General features: G+C 37.3%; 1 protein-coding gene across 12 annotated transcripts in view; it reads left to right on the top strand.

The window, feature by feature from the left end:
* The window catches only part of PPP6R3 (protein phosphatase 6 regulatory subunit 3), a 50,548-nt gene that overhangs the window by 11,798 nt on the left and 19,316 nt on the right, over positions 1 to 19,434 (top strand). For 5 of the 12 annotated variants that reach the window (XM_041421193.1, XM_041421194.1, XM_041421185.1 and 2 more), the window contains exons 2-13: positions 1,500 to 1,671; positions 6,927 to 7,054; positions 9,051 to 9,283; positions 10,288 to 10,474; positions 11,291 to 11,428; positions 11,963 to 12,028; positions 12,914 to 13,026; positions 13,491 to 13,604; positions 14,253 to 14,382; positions 15,481 to 15,633; positions 17,550 to 17,699; positions 18,255 to 18,319. In XM_041421193.1, the coding sequence (XP_041277127.1) occupies positions 7,043 to 7,054; positions 9,051 to 9,283; positions 10,288 to 10,474; positions 11,291 to 11,428; positions 11,963 to 12,028; positions 12,914 to 13,026; positions 13,491 to 13,604; positions 14,253 to 14,382; positions 15,481 to 15,633; positions 17,550 to 17,699; positions 18,255 to 18,319 (1,361 nt within the window). In that variant the 5' untranslated portion in view covers positions 1,500 to 1,671; positions 6,927 to 7,042. The remainder of the gene's footprint in view (positions 1 to 1,499; positions 1,672 to 6,926; positions 7,055 to 9,050; positions 9,284 to 10,287; positions 10,475 to 11,290; positions 11,429 to 11,962; positions 12,029 to 12,913; positions 13,027 to 13,490; positions 13,605 to 14,252; positions 14,383 to 15,480; positions 15,634 to 17,549; positions 17,700 to 18,254; positions 18,320 to 19,434) is intronic. The other 7 variants (XM_041421189.1, XM_041421192.1, XM_041421187.1 and 4 more) reach the window with 6 other exon arrangements.

The following is a 19,434-nucleotide window of genomic DNA, read 5'->3' as shown; positions in this document are numbered from 1 at the left end:
GTCTCTCTCTTTTTGGAGCTCTGCTTTGGAACATAGGTACCCTTTTAAAATGCAGAAACAATAACCTAGAAAACTATAGTGAAGTGAACTGAGTCCAGAAAATTTGTTTGCTTTTTCTGCTCTAGTTCATCACTTGCCTCACAGGGTGTTGGCAGGTCTGTCAGGCATGGAGACCTGAAGGTCTGCAGGTGAAAAAACAGACCTATAAGAGAATTATCATTTTAAGGTCCTGTCCAACCCAAGGTATTCTTTGAATCTATGATCTTTAGGTTGACACCTGTTCCATTAAACAGACCATCTGTTAAATCACCTGCAAAGATCAAAAACCAGCTTTGAAGACACAGGTCCTTATCTTTAACATGGAAGGTGTAAAATCATTCTTCTCTTTGGCAGAATACTTGAAATGCTATTGAGGTGAATAGTTTGGGTTTTTTAGCTGAAGATGCCAAATACTGGGGAGTCACTGACCTGAGTTAATAAACATGTCACTAATTTTGCTACCCTTCTTAGTTGCTAGTACTTTTATTTTCCAGAAACTGTATTACCCATGTTCCCCAAAGAAACCAAGGTATTGTGTTGCTTGAAACCTGTGGTAAAAAGCAAAATCAAAAAGCCCTTCAAAGTGCTGGAAAGTGAAGGTGAATTTTTGTTTCAGAAATTCTTCCTGCAACTACTACAAACAGCTAATTGGAAAGAAAAATCAATTTGTAGGGTGCTTTTTCTGACTAGAGCACAGACAGGTAAGTGTCAGTCTGAAGCCAGTTAAGGATACCTAATAGAGCTCGTTAATTCTTCCTTTGTAAAGCAAAGTAATATTAAACTATCAAAAGTGGAGATTTTCATAGTGGTGACTGAAGGCTGTCTTAATTCAGCTTGTTACTTTGGAAGCCTGGATGTGGTCTGTGTTGGTTTTTTTGAAGTTGGCCTGTTTTCAGGTTGAAATTGGCTGAATTCTTTTTTATAGACTTGTGCCAACATAACAGGCATTCTTAATGCTTCTTAGTTTATTTCTGTGCAGGTGTGTGGATAAATGACATTAATATGAGAGAATAGTTATGAAGATAGGAAAAAAACCTACTGCAGAAAAGCTCTAGTAATGGGTATTTCAGGTCTTCCGGATCTGAAGATGTTATTTTATGGGAAATTGCTAATAGTTTGCTTTTTTTGAAGTGTAGATTTGTGTTAGGTTTCAGTGAATTGCAGATTATAAAGGCAGTTTCATTTCAGTAAGACTTTCATCCTTTGCCTCCCAAAAACAGAGGGAAATGTTAAAATTGGTTTAAAAGTAAATAGATATTTCAGAAGACGTGCTGCTTTTCATTTTGTTTACAGTGTATGTTCCGCTGAACTGACACTTTTCTTCCTAGCAAGTTGTTTCTTTCCTCTGTTCACGTGTTATATTTGTTGCAAAACAGTCCTTAGTGTTTATGCAGTTGTCAAGCTATTGAATAGAACCTATTAACAATATTAAATGATACCATTTTTTTTTGTCGTTGTAGGAAGAAATCTGCTTCATCTAATTCAATGCTAATTCAGTGCTGCTAATCTGCTAGTACTGTAGATTGAAAGATTTTTTTGCTGTTGCCAGGATACCCTGTAATGGGCAAGAAGCCTGAGAGAATACAAAACGTTCTGATTTTTTAACTTTTAAAAACTTTTGTGTTTTAACAGGTAAGAAACTATTAAACTTCACCTACAGCAGTAGATTTAGCTTCTGCATCTATAAAGCCTAAAGCATTCAGAAACCACTTAAATTTTAAGCTTTTCATGTCCCTGATGTCCACTAAAGTCACCTGATTTTATAGGTTCACGTTTATCACTTTCTAAGCTGCAGTTCCTTCTTCAGTTCAGGCTTTGTGGCCGTGCCTTCCCTTTTCTTGCAGCTTTTTTCTGATTACTTTCTAGCTGGCTGATTCTAACTTTGTCTTTTAACCTACCCTGCTCTTGCACTATCTTTTTTCACACTGCTTTGGGGGAGAAATCAATCAGGGGTGTTCCCGACACACAGTTGTGGATATTCTGTTTGTTTTACTGTGTTTTGTTTTTGTGCCAGGAAATGTCTGCTTCCTGGCACAAAACCTTTTTGAAAGAGTTTCAAAGGAAATCTGTTCATGAACTGACATACAGTAGATATGAGTGATGTTTCTAGATTATTATACTGAAGTATACTGTCTTCTGCAACTGAATTTTTTGGTACTAAACATCATGTTTCAGTGCAGAAGTGTCTTCTGGGTAACTACGCATTGTTGAGCTTGCACTTTATATTATTATGGAATCATGTGCATTTCTCAGTGTAATGATATCTTCATTTTCATTTTGAAGCTAATTTGAAGAATTCATAATAGGAAAAAGTCTAATTGAATTCTGTGACCAGTGGATATTTTAAATTTGTAATTGAAAGTTGATGTGAAATGACTAGAAAGTGATTCATCTTTACTTGGGCAGGAGAGATTAGTGTCTTCATTTGTTTATTGCAGGTAATTAAGATCTTTTTATTTATTATAAACACTTAGTTACTGTGGTTTGAGATGTTGTAGGAATTGATGAGGATATAGTTGTTGCTTGGTATGCAATTGCTCTTGTAAATTCAGTGCAGACTGTAGATTTCACCTGATTTTTGTACTTCTGTTGAACAGTTATGACCTCTTGAATTTTGGGGTATCGGTGTCTTGGAGTAAACTTGAACTAGTTTGGATTTATTTACATACTTAGTGTCAAAGCTATAGATTATTGGGACATTCACTTATAAGGGGGGGTGTATATGCACATGATATGTGTGTGTGTATATATATAATGTGTTATGTAAAAAATCATAGGATGACAGAGTAGTTAGGGTTGGAAGGAGCCTCTGGAGATCATCTGGTTCACTCTCCTGCAAGGCAGGGTCACCTAGAGCAGGTGACACAGGAGCATTCTCAGGTGGGGTTTGATTGTCTCCAGACCTCCCTGGGCAGCCTGCTCCAGTGCTCTGCCACCCTCAGTGCAAAGAAGTTCTTCCTCCTGTTGAGGTGGAATTTCTTATCATTTAGTTTATGGCCATGCTCCTTATCCTGTTGCTGGGCACTGTGGAAAAGAGTCCAGCACCATCATCTTGGCACCCAGCTTAGATATTTGTATTCAAGAATGAGATGGATACCCATTGTTCCTCCTGGCCACAAGGGTACACTGCTGACTCATCCACAGATGTGTTTTATAGTTCTCACCTAGATAGGTGTGCAGCTGGGATTGATAAATAAGGGTAAAAGTGATTTCAGTTCACTTCTTAACTGTTCTGTACCAATAGCAGGCTCCTCCTTCTCATGTCTGGTAGGGGAGTAGAAGTCCCTGCTTAATAATAACTTGCCTCAGCAGGAGGTGGCACCTTGTTCAAGAGCATGTTAGGAGATCGCTGTCTTCATCCAGTTTTCTGGCATGTTTCTCTCACAGTCAGGGCAAGACTGCCGCATGGCATCTCTTGCATTTCTCTCAGGAGGCTGTAGTTACCCTCTGAAAGTATAGTAGTAGTTAGCAGAGGAGCATATGTGCTGTGAATGAGTACAGTGTCTGGAAGGAATCCTGTCATGGCATCATGAGGCCACTGTGGCAGCAGTGTATGTGGTCAGCTATGGCTGTCCTGGGAGCTGGGGAGGCTGTGGCTTGAGAGATCTGCTCATGTAGGAGGAGGAGGCTTCGGTAGACTGAGGTCCCCTTTTTGGGGATCACTCCCCTGTTCTGCTGCTCCTTGGGCACAGGCACTGTCCTTGGCCTCCCCTCTTGTGCCTGAGCTTCAGCCTGCTCTTCATGCTGTGTGTGGGCTCTCCTGCACGAGACAGTGGCAGCAGTTTTGCAGGAAGGTCAGAGATCCTTGGTAACCTCCCGCTCTGTGTCCCCTGTGCCCAGCAGTGGCTGAGAAGAGGGTGAAGCATCCAGAAATCCTGCTGTGAGGAATGAAGTGCAGCCAGCCTGCACAAGATCTCCCAGCCTTCCATGAAGGAATTGTTGGTTGGTTTTGTTTCCTTTTTAGCATCTCTTCTAGTTTGTTACACCTGTGGACTAGGAAGGAGTGTGAATGGTATTAGAAGTATGTATTAAACTGTTGAGGTAGAGGTTTTTCTATTTTCTCTTCTATTTAATTCCTATTAATTTCAAACCATTTATTTGTTCCTTTCTCCATAGAGTTTCTTCACTAGCTTTATAATAAGTAATGAAGTATTTCTTTTCAACTAGGTTTCAGGCTTGTGACATGAATAGGCTGTTCTGACACTGAAGAAACAGCTACTTGTTTTTTTGTATTCACTTGAGAGTTCTATGCCAAATTGATCTTACATTTTGTTCAAGAAATGTAACAACTGTATCATGAAAGTTTATTACTGCTGCTTTTTTTTTTTTTTTTTATGATTGCTGGGTGTAATTGTAAAGTGCTGTTAATTAAATCTAGGGCTTTTGAACACCAGCTTACATCTTTCTACTTAATAGTACTCAGTGAACCTCACTGCTCTGATTGAAAAGAAATTTATTCCAAATGGGTTAGGACAGGCAGTTGTAGACAGCAAGTTTACAATGGGTGATGCTCTGCTGAGTACAACAGGCAATTTAAAAAGTAGCAACTGGAGTGCCTTCTGTCATTTTTGTTCACTGGTAATTCTCTTCAGCTCTAAATTTTTTTCAGAGGTGCATTCATGCTTACTTTTGTTTTGAACAGATTTGACACTTTTCAGTGTCAAAATAAGCACTTTATAAATGCTAGGACAGTGTTCATTGACTGCAGAAAGGGGACCCCCTGCCCTAAGCTGGAATCTCACTAAACATACCTAGATAGTAACTAGGTGAGGTTATGTGAGGCTGGCTGAAGGGCATGCTTGGCATCTGAAATAAATCTCTTAATGTGTTTAAAAGTCTTAGAAGATAATCTACCAAAATTTTTCATGATAAAACCTTAATAAATTATCTTCATCATTACTTTATCCTTCCTTAAACTTACCTACCTACTTGGTTTTTAGGATCAAGGGATTCTTTGCATTGGAAATGCTTTTATAATAAAGAAGTGCAAGACCGTCCTAAAATCAAGGACTCCTTTGGTGGTTGCTCTCCTTGCATTCAACATCTAGGTTGGCTTTTGCTGGTTGCTGCACAGAAATTATAAATCCTGTTTTGCTGAAGTAAGGCTGCATCACTTAAGATGTATCGTGTTTCAATTGTAGAAATGTGTGTTGGTGCAAAAGTAACTAATTTTCTTTTCCATGTGTGTGCTTGAGCTCTATAGTAAGAAAATACAGTAGTGCACAAAGGAAAGTGACAGATTCTGAGGTTTTTTTATAATGCAGTAATTGTTACAACTCTATATGTAGCATTTCTCAGAATTTGACATACTATAGAATCCTCTGCTTGACCCTCAAAGTTTCTCTTGCTTGAAAAATGAAACTGGGCATTGCAGTAAAATCTGTGAAATTCCTACCTGAAGCTCTGTGCATATGCCTATGTAGTTATCAGGTAAAGAGCCTTGAACTGGCTACTGAAATCCTTCTGGTTTTCCTTCTGTGCTGGTCTAGATGCCCATGTCTGCTTAGTCTGAGGTACTGAGTCAGAAGGAACTCAGCGTAAAAGCCCCTTTTCATGTTTGTTTAACCTAAGTATGATGCTTCAAAGTTCAACTCAAAGGAGCAGCTTACTTCAGTTTTCTTATTTACTGAAGGCTTCTGGATGCTTTCAACACTTGTTGGTCTCTTTTGTAAAAGGTTCAGTATAGGAGGCGTTGTCCAAAATTAAACTGTATGCTTCTCTGACAGGAATTCACATCTTAGTGTGGTAGCTTGAAAACAGGAAGGTGTTCAGGAAAGGTGTGTGACAGCTACCATCACTTGAAGCTATGGAGAGACTTTGTGATACAACTGTTACCAACTTCTTTTGATAGAAATGCCACTTAAGCACTTAACCTCCAGAAAGAAATGCTGATTAGTTACTGTTTAAAATACTTGCGTGGTTTTCTTTCCCTGTAACAGACAACGATTTAATTTTTCTTCTCGGTTTGAAAGGTTCTAAACATTATTTCTTCCATTTAGCACATGATAAAACCTGTATGCCAGCAATTGAAAGCAGGCTTTCTTTGCTTTGCTGAACTTTTTTTCTTTTCAGATTTAAGTCAAGTGTTTGTTACGTGGGATGATATTCAGCATTCATTCAGAGAAGAATCTGTTAACAATATTAATTAAGAAAACAAAGGAATATTTTTATAGATATTAGATGTTACTCAGAATCTTGAATTGTCATAAGTTGAACTTGCTGATCAAGTTCATGTAAACTTTTGTAAGTACTGTTTAATGAACTGGATGTCAGTCTTGCTTACTGGAAACTTTCAGAGATTATAGAAAACTAATATGTTACAAAAGACAGTCAAGTACATGCAGCATCTTTACCAACTTTAACACATTTTGTCTTTCCACATGTAAGTTTTTAACATCATCCTGGATTATTTTGCTTCTTGTAGTTTCTAACCTTGAGCATGTCTCGTATTTGGAAGTCTTTTGTATCTTGTATTAAGTCCAAATGTCTTTTTCTGCTCTGGGTGAAAGTGAAGTAACATTGGGAGTAACACAACCCATCTGATCCATTGAGTTTTCTCTAAATTTGCAGGTAGTGAAGTTTTGGAAGGAGCACACTTGTGGGTTTTGGACAGAAGGCCTAATGCTGACTCTGTTAATGGGACTGAAATTTGCAAAAAGCATGATGGTGATTCAGAATTAGTAGATTTTTGGGAGGGAGGGTAGAACAGTAGGCTTTGAGAAAAATAGCAATAACATGTTTTGATTTTAAAACTTCCAATCAAAACCATGCTAGGCTGGTTCTAGATTACTGTCAGTAATAATGCCTGAGAAAATTCTCTTCTCTTCAGGGTTCCTTGACTTTCCCTTTGGCACAGTTTATGTTGTTTATTTTTCCTTATTTCAAAGGACCTGGGCTCCTGTTGAGAAGTGATGGAATAATCTGTGGCCGGCACCTGACATATTGAGAGAGCAGCCCCTAAAGGAGCTTGCCTGGGAGACAGTTTGTGAAATAACACAGTAACATGTTTGCAGTAGTACGCCTCTTTTTTTGTTATTGCTCTTTTCAATTGTTGAATTTCTCTTGAAATAACTGACTGAGAAATACACTGAAGCCTCTAAAATGAGCATTAATCACTACAGAGGTATTTGCATCTCGACTTAGCATTGATCATGGTTACTTATGAGCATGGTACTTCCACTAATTGGGGCAAGGGGAGGGATTTAATTACTTTCTAGAGGTTTAAAAATCCCAATGAAAAAATATCCTCTGGCTTTAATAATGCACTGTTTTCACTTCCTTACAGTTAGTCTGTGTGTAGCTTGCATTACCCACAAGCTAGTGTTTTGCATAACTGTATAAATTGATTTAAGCTAATTTGTAAGATCAGGTGTGTTAAACCCTGCTTGAAAGTTTACTAATACTTCCAGTACAATATAGTTTTTTTTCTGCTTCCTAATCATTTAATACTTGCATGGGATGTTAGATTAGTACCAGTACTGCAGTCAAATAAATCTGTACATTGCCTGATAGGTTTTGTTTGAACCCCATATCTTTATAAACAGAAAGCTATGTAATCTAGGGCCAGTTATGAATGTTACAACTTCTGAAAAAAGGTCAAGCAGAGTAAGGTGATCAGTATTTTGTGATTAAAGCAACAATTAAAACCCTCAAAGCAATTAAAATGTCTCCATAGTGAATATACCAAGTGTTATAATATTTAGACTGAATACTGAAAGTCTTGCTAGTGGAAGGATTGTGGACACAAAGGTTTTGCTAGATCCTTGAGGTTGTTTCTGTTTCCAAACTGCTCAATTACTAAATTTGACACAATGCTGTTCTGAGTAGCTCTAGTGTGCATGCTAAATCAATTTCAACTTGGAAGTAAGTGCTTAAATGCTGCCTTTTAGTTGCAAAAGAATTGGGTATTTCTAGTCTATATTTATGGGGTGTTTTGAGTGTATGACAACAGCATAGTTGGATTATTGCCTTTAAGCTTGCTCCTGTATACAGCCTACAGTTTACAGAAGTGTCCTTGCCAAAATAATACTGTTCACTGAAATTCCCTGCCTTAACTACATGTCCTCACAGTGGATATTGCTAATGCATAGCAGTAACTAATACACTGATTTAATCTTTCACATTTTGAAAATATTTACTAAAGGAGGAAAAGGAGCCTGTCTTTCTTTCTTTAAGTGTGCTGCTCAAAACTGCTGCTTTCAATTGTAAGGAAAGGAAAGTTTTTCTTAGCATGTTCTAGTATCTCTTTTCAGTCGACTTAACATCTGCATTCATATAAGGCCAGTTAATACCATGTCAGAGGTCAAGTGTCATGTAAAAGCCCTGTTTTCAGGGCTGGCTGGAAATGAAGTGTTTGTGTGGAGCTTAATGAGGGGTGAAAGCAAGAATTTATTGGATATATTGTAGACTGAAATATTCTTTTCTGATAGCACAGTTGTCTCAGTAGCAACTGTTCAAAAGGTGTCTTGGAGAAACAGAATTAATACAGAGGTGCCAAAGCATTTTATAGGAAAAGGTGAAGTTGTTCGTTCTTACAGATCTGTTACAGCCTCTTAGAATGTTTCAGTGCTTGGGGCCACTGCCCTTGACATGTTTGTGTAACACACCTTGGCCTTTGATATTCCTCCTCTGTCAAGTTTGTGGAGGCAGGGACAATTAGTGTAGTGTTGAAATTAGCTCCTGCACTCTGAAGTGTGCTCCCTGCAAGCTGAAATTCTTTTAATTCCTCTACCTCTATAGAGGTTTTCTTCAGTGGTGGGGGTGATATTTCAGTGCAGTTATTCTCTGTCCATTTCATCTTCACCCAGCTTGATTAATTGCTGAGCAAATTGTTCTGAATCTCTGACTCAATGTGTAGATTAAAAACAAGGAATGGGAAAAGCAAATTTCATACCTTTTTCATTAATGCAAATTAGCATGTTCCTTTCATGTAAGTAAAACCCTGCCTAACTCTTACCTTTGGATGTTAGAATAATGGCTACTGCTGATATACTGCTATTCTTCTTACACAGACCAGCATGTTTTGGAAATTTGATCTCCATTCGTCATCACACATAGATACACTTCTAGAGAGAGAAGATGTAACACTGAAGGAGTTGATGGATGAAGAGGATGTTCTACAGGAGTGCAAGGCTCAGAATCGCAAACTTATAGAGTTTCTGCTGAAGTCAGAATGTTTGGAAGACTTAGTTTCATTTATTATTGAAGAGCCACCTCAAGACATGGATGAAAAAATTCGATATAAGTAGGAAAACTTTTGGGGTTGGGGGAGATTTGGAAGGTGGAAAGAGGACTAAGTAAATCTAGTTAATTTGATAGTGTGAATCCCTGTGTGCTAGTGTATAGTACAGTATTGGTGTGTTTTAGATCATGTTTTCAAAAGGCTTCATGGAACTTCTAAGTAAATCGTTCTAATATATGCATCATTTTCAAATGGAAACTTCTTATCCACAAATGCTTCCAAAACCTGTTCATATCCCAAGGAGTTGCTAAAAAAAGGTCCAACCAGGACTCACATTAAGATTCCTGTAGTTGTATTTAAGAAAATAGTAGAATGAAAAACCTTTCTCGGGTAGTATAACTGAATGGCTAGCTTTGTTTTGTTTATTTGTAAGATGTTTTGAAGATGCCTTTTAGAAGACTCGTGATACTCCTTGGAACAATGTCCTTAGAGTCCCAGTGCTGATGTTTTCCTTTGCAGAGTATGGCCATGACTTCTGGCTTGCTGAGAAGGTTCAAGCTCAAAATCCATGTAGCAGTTTGTAGAAAAGCACTTCTACTGCTTTTGGCCTATCTTAGTGTCTGTACAGAAAGGTGCTTTTTTTCTTAAAATGGTGTGTTAAAATAACGTGAAATAAGTTACACTCTTAGTTACAGAACTTCACCATTTCTGAAAAACCAAGCCTCCTCTGAATGTTTCTAGTAGAGTTAGAAATTGAAGAAAATAACAAGTCAGTACTTGAAGAGATGGATTTAACAATAGATCTTGAAAAGAAAGCTTGCTCTTTCCTTTGTCAACTTCCCTACTGGTGTTCTGTTGCTACTGAAAATTGAAGTAGTGCCCTTCTTAAATGAAAACAGAGCTTATAGGCTGAATGTGCAGTTTTATTATTTTGTGTTAGTTTGCTACTTTAGTATAGACCAACCCTGCTTGAAAATTTAGTCAGATGCTTTACCAGGTTCTGAATTCAGAGCATGAAGTATGAGAGTTCCAAGGTATGAGCGATGGATAATTTTTTCTTTTCCCAGATACCCAAACATATCATGTGAGCTGCTTACATCAGATGTCTCACAGATCAATGATAGGTTGGGAGAAGAAGAATCCTTACTCCTGAAACTGTACAGCTTCCTCTTAAATGAATCTCCTCTAAACCCTCTACTGGCCAGTTTCTTCAGCAAGGTGTTAAGTATTCTTATCAGCAGAAAACCAGAACAGGTAACTGTTTGCAAACTCACCAATTTTACAAGTGCTCTGATAAAGCTGTGATACTCAGCAGTTCTGCTTTAAGATACACAGTTGAGGGATAGCAGCAGAGTCAAAAGAGGGCGTTCAGGTTCCACCCTAGCTGAAGACACCTCTTCATTATGCACATGATTAAAAAATACACTTGGATGAGTAGGATGTATTTGATTCAGATTTGCCTGAGCTATTTATGCAATCTGTGTGTGAGTGCCTACCTTTTGGCTTAACTCAATGTTTTATATGATCATATTTGCATTTATTGCTGTTAAAAGCAAACATAAATTACTTGAGTCAGTGATAGTGATCCTGACTTGGTGTGAAGAATTATTTAGAACAAGGAGAGAAACATTTGGAGTCCTTGCTCAGAAATGCTCTTGTACTCAGTGCATGTGATCCAGTCACTGCAAACAGCTGCAATGACCTGACTCTCAAACCTGAGATACTGTTTGTGTTAAGAGTTTTGCTGTGTTGAGCTTTGCCCACTAAACAGAGATGAGACTGATTCATATCAAAAAGAAAACCTGACTCTGCTTTGGATTATAAGTAGTTTATGGTCAGCAAGTTGGGTTTGAGAGGAGACCCCAGGACACACTGTATGTAGTATGGATCTGCCCTGTGCCTGGGTTTTATTTTGTCTTGTCTTGTACTGCAGGCTTTAAGTGGCAGAAGTGTTTAAGAAAGTTTTCATCTATTTTATCAGTTTGATAGGAGAGTGAAATGAAAAGTGGTTGGTGTAATTTATCATGAAAAATATATGAAGCAAATATAAGTTTACATTTTCGTTTCCAGATTGTAGATTTTTTAAAGAGGAAGCATGATTTTGTAGACCTCATTATTAAGCACATAGGGACCTCTGCTATCATGGACTTGTTGCTCAGGCTACTGACTTGCATAGAACCTCCACAGCCCCGGCAAGAAGTGCTGAATGTAAGTAAAATATTGCAGAACTTCTGTCTGACATGTGTGAACTCTAAGCTGGCTTAACTTTTGCTGGCTTTACTAAGTTTATTTCTTGAATATGCTGAAATTAGATGTGTGGGTGTTTGTTTGTTTGTGGTTTTTGTTTGTTTGTTCTTGGTTTTGTTTTTATTTCTGAGCTGCCAATATTTTTCCAGTAAAACCCTACTGCTGCTGGAGACAATTTAGAACCTGAGTGGCTGGTCTCTTCCCCAGTCTTTGATATCTAACATACACCTGATGCAATTTTTAAATTGTTTTGAACATTGCCAAACACACTTTGGCATCAAAGTTTGTTGAAATTAACGTAAGATTTTCTTTTCTGCTGTGGCTCAAAATGCTGATCTTACTTTTTCTTTTTTCTGAAATACTGTTAATCCTTATTTAGAAGTATTGACATTATGGCTTGTGGCAGTTGTCAAAAGGCTACTTTCAATTTTTTGAGTTCATTTAATTAATTCACTTGGGAAAACTTCTTAGTAACATCCACAAACATTTTTACAGTGGCTGAATGAGGAGAAAATTATCCAGCGGCTTGTGGAAATCGTACACCCATCTCAAGATGAGGATGTAAGTATTGGTGTGCTGGTGCCTTGGACTGGCTACCTAAAACAGAGGCTAGACAGAGTTAGAGAGCCAAGTGGGTGTTTATTAAAGGCCTTTAACAGCTACATCTTGGGCAGTGCAGGAGCCTCGCAGACGCTACACCCAAGATGGACAGTGGACATGAGTTTTCTCAGACAGATGTCAGTTTGGTCTATTTGCATATCAGAGGTTAATTGTCCAGTTATAGCTTCAGGTAATGAAGTCACGTTGCCCCAGTTTGCTTCTCCCCCCAGTTCACTTTAGTTGATACTTTTCAGGCCTGAGGCTGTGATGGTGACATTGGTTCTCAGGCCTGGAAGGATTTTGTGTGGCAAACTGAAGAGAGCTTACTAACACTCTATGAAGCTCCCTTACACACTAACACAGGATGCAATACAGGATCTGAAAAATATAAAAGCTAAAACTTAAGGCATCGCTGGCACTCCCCTGGGTCTATCTGTTCAGCTGTACAACATTGCGTTATAACTTTTAATTTTACTGCTTTCTGCTTGCTTTTTTCAGTTAGCTGCTTTCTATATTGAGTGTGGTTATTTGAAGAAGGTTATGTGGTTTTGTTCACCTGCCTGCCCTCTTTTTGAGATCCATATCAAAGCCTTTGGCATACTTCAAGTTGTTGGAAGATTCAGCTCTTGTGTTTTGCCACCTTAATGTTGGAAATAGATTCCTGCCTCACGCTTCAAGGGTTGTTTTTGTTTTGTTAAGGGTTAGTTATGGCATAAAGCTACTGCCTGAATGTTTTTTGGGTAGGAGAGCTCTTGTTCATGTTGAAACTGTCACCTTTTTTAACTGAAGAATTAGAGTCCATCATGTTACTATTCTTGTAGTGCAAAGGCTGTTTTTCTGTTTCAGAGGCATTCAAATGCATCACAGTCACTCTGTGAAATTATTCGTCTAAGCAGAGACCAGATGCTACAAGTACAGAACAGTTCAGAACCAGACCCACTGCTTGCAAGTTTAGAGAAGTAAGTTGGTTTGAATTTTTGATTTTATTCTCACTTCATAAGAAACTATAGAAAGAAACTTTTAAAACCTTCAGAAATGACAAGCTCTTTTCAGGGTAATTTTCTTGGCTATCCATCTTTTGTTTGTGTGATGAAAAAATAACTTGGCAAGTAAGCAGAGGACACCTGGAGGATTTTCTAGTGGGGAATGTGGGAGAGAAGTTCTCTCATTAAATTATTTCCTGTGCTGCTCAATTGTATGGTATCTTACATGTGGAGGTCAGCTTGATACTGTGCAAACTAAATATGGGACACTTCAGCTATGTTCTGTTACTTGTTTTAAGTTAATCTAAGTGTATATTTCTGTCAGAAAAGATTCTCCTGTATTCCATTTTCCCTTTTTTTATGTGGGCAAGTGGGAGTTACTTCTGCTAACAGCTGTATCCTGAAGTGCTTTCGTCTGTTACCAATGCTTTTCTTTTCAGACAAGAAATCATAGAGCAGCTTCTGTCTAATATTTTTCATAAAGAAAAAAATGAATCTGCAATTGTCAGTGCAATCCAAATCCTATTGACCTTACTTGAGACAAGACGACAGACGTAAGTGTTATTATTTCACTTGGTTTATGCCTGCAGTAGCAAATGCCTTCCTTGTGCTTGTGACCAAACCAATTCTGTGACCTGTTGTTGCTGAAGGAGTAAAAATGCAAATCAAGTCATTGTGGTTGGCATTACTGCACTTTCACCAAATGACTGATCTTTCTGCAGCTTTTTCTAATGTGAGTACCAACAGACAGATCAGACTAAATACATTTCATCAGTTTGTTCCTGGATACAGGGAATAGAGTAAATGGGTGTGTGCAGTGACTGAATATTGACTTTTAAAAAGTTACTTGTAATACTCTTGCGATTTAATTTGGAGAAACTGCTGAACAGATCTCTCTGGTACATTCAACTTACGTTGTTTCAGATAGACAAACAAGGCTCTTTATTTGCTTCAGTAAAAGAAATTAAATCTCAAAACTATTTTGGGGGTTTCAAGCACAATAAACCTAGAAATACTAGAGCTTATATTTGGGAAAAATCTTTTTTCAACCATCACACTTAATTTTTATGTGTGTGTAACCCTAGGTTTTTGTATTTTTTACCTCCTTGTTATTTTCACATCCTTTGAGAACTGTTACATACCTCAGAGATGTTTTACTATTAGTTTTGGTACTAATTAAATTCTGCTTATGTACATTTTAGATTTGAAGGTCATATAGAGATCTGTCCTCCAGGCATGAGCAATTCCACATATTCTGTCAACAAAAGTGTTTTAGAAGCCATAAAAGCACGACTTTCATCCTTCCATGAGCTCCTACTTGAGCCTCCAAAAGTAAGTGAAATCTTGTGTTAACAAATTAATTGAAGCAAAACTCACCATGTGTCTGTTTTAGGCAGATTATAATAAACAAAACCCAGTCTGACAACTTTCAGGCAAGCACCCAGGCTACTTCCTAGCCTGTTGTGAGCTTTGGCTCAGGCAGACAGTAATAATGAACAGCAGTGCTTTGTGCTTTTCCAGCACAAACTTGGTTTAATTAGCATGGTAACCTTGGAGCAGTTACTTCTTTCTAAAAACAACAAAAAGAGATTTGCTCTATAGTCTCAAGGGAGGTCCTATTTTCTCCTTGGAAATCCAGTCTGGATAGGAAACATGGACTGTAGATGCTGCAGTTGTTTGGAACCTTGTAATGGCCCACATTAGGCTCGTGCAATTCTCTTGACTTTTCCCAGGACCCAAGTAGATTAGCTCCATGGCATATCTCTGCACCCTAGGCATGTTAAATTCCTTGGGCTTTTTACCTGATTTAAGCAACTTACCTCTGTCATGCTCTTGCCAAAAATTAAAAAAATGTATAACTAGGGGGTTTACCTGTGATCCATTTGTATCTTCCACTCACATTTTCAGTGGCAGAATTTCAGTTGGAGCACTGCACCCTGAACTGGGTGCTGCAGATTTTAACAGAGAAATGAACGTGATTTTTTTTTGAAGTGTATGAAGTTAGGGTTGCTGAGGCATTATAATATATTGAGACTGTCCACCTAGCTGTTCTGTGTACATTGTAGTAATGTAGAATATAGCTGGATTGAGTGAGAATTATTTCTGAGGAGCTGTCTTGTAATTCCTGTCAAGGTTGAGTAGACTTCATCTACTCTGAGATCCTGTCTGTAGTTAGCAATCTTTTTTTTTTTTACCAAGTTGTAGCTTTCATGTGACTGGTTTTAGTGCTTCCTGTCTGTGGAATTAAAATAAGCTACCACATTTGAAATTAAAAATGGGGCTTTTTTGCAAGATGAAGATAAGACAGTTGCTCAAGGACTAAGTGTATCTATTTTTAAGCACGATTCAATTATTTTATGTAGAAATGATAAGCTGAATTTTTAAAATATATTTTAATAGGTTTATGTATTAAACTTTTTTATTTTTCAGAAAAGTGTCATGAAGACAACCTGGGGTGTACTGGATCCACCTGTAGGAAACACACGTTTAAATGTGATTAGATTAATATCTAGCCTTTTACAAACAAATACAAGCAGTGTGAATCAGGAGCTTATAGAACTTAACAGCATAGGAGTCATACTGGTAAGAACTTTATGCAGTCTTGATTTTATGGATTGCTGTTAAGATCTTGTCTGCTTTTCTGACTCTGCAGATAATTTTCCAGGCTAACTTATTTTCCAGCCTAACTTTTCGGCACCTTTTTATTGTGATGTCTATTGCTTGGTTTAAGAACTTTTAATACTGGATTTTACTGTTAATCTGTCTGAGGGAATTGTTTGCTTCTGACCACTTGAATGGTTCTTACTTGCTACGCCTTCATAAATACATGAAGTGGTTTTCTTAATAAGCTTGTTTTCAACTGGATGTTCTCGAGTCTTCAGCCATGTTCAAGTCTTCATTGCTATTTTCATTTTTTATCTCTTAAGTTGTTCCCTCAATACCCCTTTTTTCTCAATATATGGCCTACGAAATAGTGTCTCAGCAGTGTCCTGTAAAGGAGCAGTTATTCTTGGGAGCTTGTACTCCTTCAAACCTCAAAGCAAGGTGGTGTCCAACAAACTCGGTTACCTAACTCATTGCTCTTTGCTGATGTGAACACATATTTTGGGTACTTCCTACCTCATACTTCCACTATAGCAGATGTACTCTGTGTTTCGGTTCACCCAAGAAATCCAAATGTTGGTTGATTAAAAAATAACTTGAAATAATGTAGAACTTAAGCTAGTTACTGAATAACAATATGTAAACTTATAAGTTGGCAGTTGCAAGCTTAAAGTGTAAATACCTTCTCTTCCCTGATTTTAGTCCAAAACCCCTTTTTCCTGTGACTGATTATTACAGTGTGATTGAAATGTTTCCATCTCAAATTTTCTTCACAATTAGGTTTGCGGACAGGTACTAACTGTTATACAAATAGCTGACTTCACTGTAGCTGCAGTTTTTCCTAGATCCACTGTCTCAGGGAGCATACAGACTATGAATGCTTGCATGTTCTTGTAAATAGATTGTTTTGTGAACTGTGTTCAATGAGGTTTGAACACACTTTTCTGTTGCAGGTTTTACATAAGGAAAAAAGGAATTGTAGCCATGGAAACCTTAGTGCTTCATGCTGTTTGCTGAAACAGTACATGTTTTACTGGGCAGACTTGACTTCAGAAAAGTTATGGGTGAATGTCATTAGTTTAGGAGGACTGAAGATAGATTGAAGACCTTTAGCTGTACTTTGAATGAGACTAAAATTGTTCAATACTGTTCCAATCACTGCACATATTTCCAGAACTCACTACATTTTCCCAGTGACAACAATCATTTGAATTTTCCAATGAATAGCCTAAAATAACTAGGCTTAACAAAAATCTTACTTGTATTTAAGAGAAAAAATGTGGAGAAGCAGGAACTTGACTAAATGGAATCTGTTTATTGTATTTCAACTTCGGTATTTGTCTTGGACTTTGCTAATAATTTTAAACTGCTTCTAGATTATCTGAGGTGGTGGATGATGTGTTTGAAACCAGTAGATACAGTTTTATAAGGAATCTCACTGAAGTGAGGAGCACATTTATAGAAGGATATTAGAGATACTGGGAAGGTCAAGTGAACTCAAAAAAGTCAAGGACTTCTAAGGTCATAAATAACACTTTTGACTGTGGAGCTTTCTGGGCTGCAGCTGACAGAAGGAATATAAATAGGGAGCATTATTTCTGTTTTACTATGTTTTCATAGTTGGCAAGTGCATTACTTGTGACCCCTGCAATAAATCCAGTTAGTTGCATTCTTGTTCTGATCCAGGATAGTATTCCTTGCATTCAGAAAATGGCGAGCACAAAAGTTAACTGGTTTTGTGGGTCACAAATTTTCTCTTGTACAATAACACTCAGTGTAAAACTTAAAAGATTTCTTCGAGTGTAGTCATTCAAATAATTAGGTGGTTGAGACTGTTGTTTGTGTTTAATGAAAAGATCTTGGCTTGTGTAAACCTCTGTGAATTTGTTTTTCAGGACATGTTTTTTAAGTATACGTGGAATAACTTTTTGCATACTCAAGTAGAAATCTGTATTGCATTGATTCTTGCAAGTCCTCTTGAAAACACGGAAAATGGCACAATTACAGATCAGGATTCCAGTGGGGACAATCTTTTACTGAAGCATGTAAGTTGTGTTTTGCAAATCTCTTGAATTTTACTGTTTTCATGCAGTTATTTTTACATAAAAAAATATGCCTCTTTCTACTTAATATATAGAATGAGAAAAAGGTCTTTCTGGTTTTACTTAAAATGTTAGTTCAGGGTGTTAAACCTGACACTGCCATAGAGTAGATTTTTTTTTTTTGTTGTTGCTTCAGATGGTGAAGAGCTGCAAGTATTCATTTTCCCTGAAGTTATTCCCATTTTTATGGCTTAAAATCACTATTTCAGTAGCTTTATGCTACTACAACAACACAGCACTTAGAAAGAGAAGTGGAATTAATAACTATTTCAGTAGCTTTATGCTACTACAACAACACAGCACTTAGAGAAGTGGAATTAATGCAGGTTTATGTTTCAGGTTTCTGGCTGTGATTTGACTACTGAAGTTTCAACTCTTTAATGAAAGTGTATATCCTGAATGTGAAATTAATAGTCTTGCAGACTTTAGTATCAACTGTAAAATGCATAAATAGTGTTCCATTTTACTGCTACTAAGCATATTTTGCTTTTTTGACAGCTCTTCCTTAAGTGCCAATTAATAGAAAGAATACTTGAAGCATGGGAGATGAATGAGAAGAAACAGTGAGTAATTAGTTTCTTCATTCCCTGCAATTGTCTAAATAAGACTTGAGTTGTGAAATGAATGTATAACCAATTCAGAAGTGATCTAGCCAGTTCTAAAATCACCTGTATGGTAATAGCTTTAATTAAAGCTTTCTCTTGTACTTTTCAGTAGCATTCTAATTCTTTTTCCTGTGACCATTTGAGAGCACGAGAGTTGTCATTCTTGCCATGTATGAGATATTACTCTGATCTTGAAGGTTTACCCATGTTTGAGTACATAAACATACTGTAAGTTTTTAGCGGTCAGGAGTTACTTTTCCCCAGTAAGCAGTTGGGAATTACTTGTGAACGCATCAAAGCATATCGCATACTGGGAAACATCAGACTCCTAAACAGTAAAAGCAAATTTCCTCAGCAATAGACTTCTAAAATTGGGTTTGAAAGGATGTAAGCTTCAAGTAGCTAACACTGTCTGAAACTGGTTTTGTAGCAGTAGAAAAAATCCTCAGTTGCCACCTGAGATGCTAAAATGTTCTCATGAAGGCTAAATAATTTTTGCTCTGGAGGTACTGAACAGTAAATGTTAGTTCTGACCTGTCAAAATACTGAATTGGCTAACTGGGGTAGTGCTGCTGGTTTGATGGAATGTTGAGACTGTTGCACTCACGAAAACATTGGTATCTTAAGTGAATCTAATAGTAAATATATGGCTAATGTAACTGACCTGGAAATGAGGATGGTGAAGAGGAGCGTAATAGAAAAAGGAATGTGCTAAATTTAACTGTAGAAAACATGCTCTCCTGAATGTCATTTTACATCAGTTCTCCTGAGGTTATAGAGAATTGCCTACTTTACTGGCAGATTCTCGTAGGAGAGAAATATGAAAAGTTTTCTCTGTAATTCCAACGTAAAACTTAAGTTTTACTTGGATAAGACTGTTCTTGATCCAGTGCTTACTATATGAATGATTTAATTAAATATTTAGTCTTACATTTGGGAATACTAATGAAGAAAATAGTGTTTCATATCTTAGGTAGTGCTTTTATCTGGAAACAGACTTACAATAAATTCACTCTGTTATCCAGTTTTGTAGAGGTGTGGCTCCAGCTGTAAAAGATAAAGCTTTAAGGGTA

Source organism: Onychostruthus taczanowskii, unplaced genomic scaffold (genome assembly GCF_017590055.1).
Source record: "Onychostruthus taczanowskii isolate IOZ18803 unplaced genomic scaffold, ASM1759005v1 scaffold69, whole genome shotgun sequence".
NCBI lineage: Eukaryota > Metazoa > Chordata > Aves > Passeriformes > Passeridae > Onychostruthus > Onychostruthus taczanowskii.
Note: the sequence above shows the minus strand (reverse complement) of the source record. Positions and strands in the feature narration are given on the sequence as shown.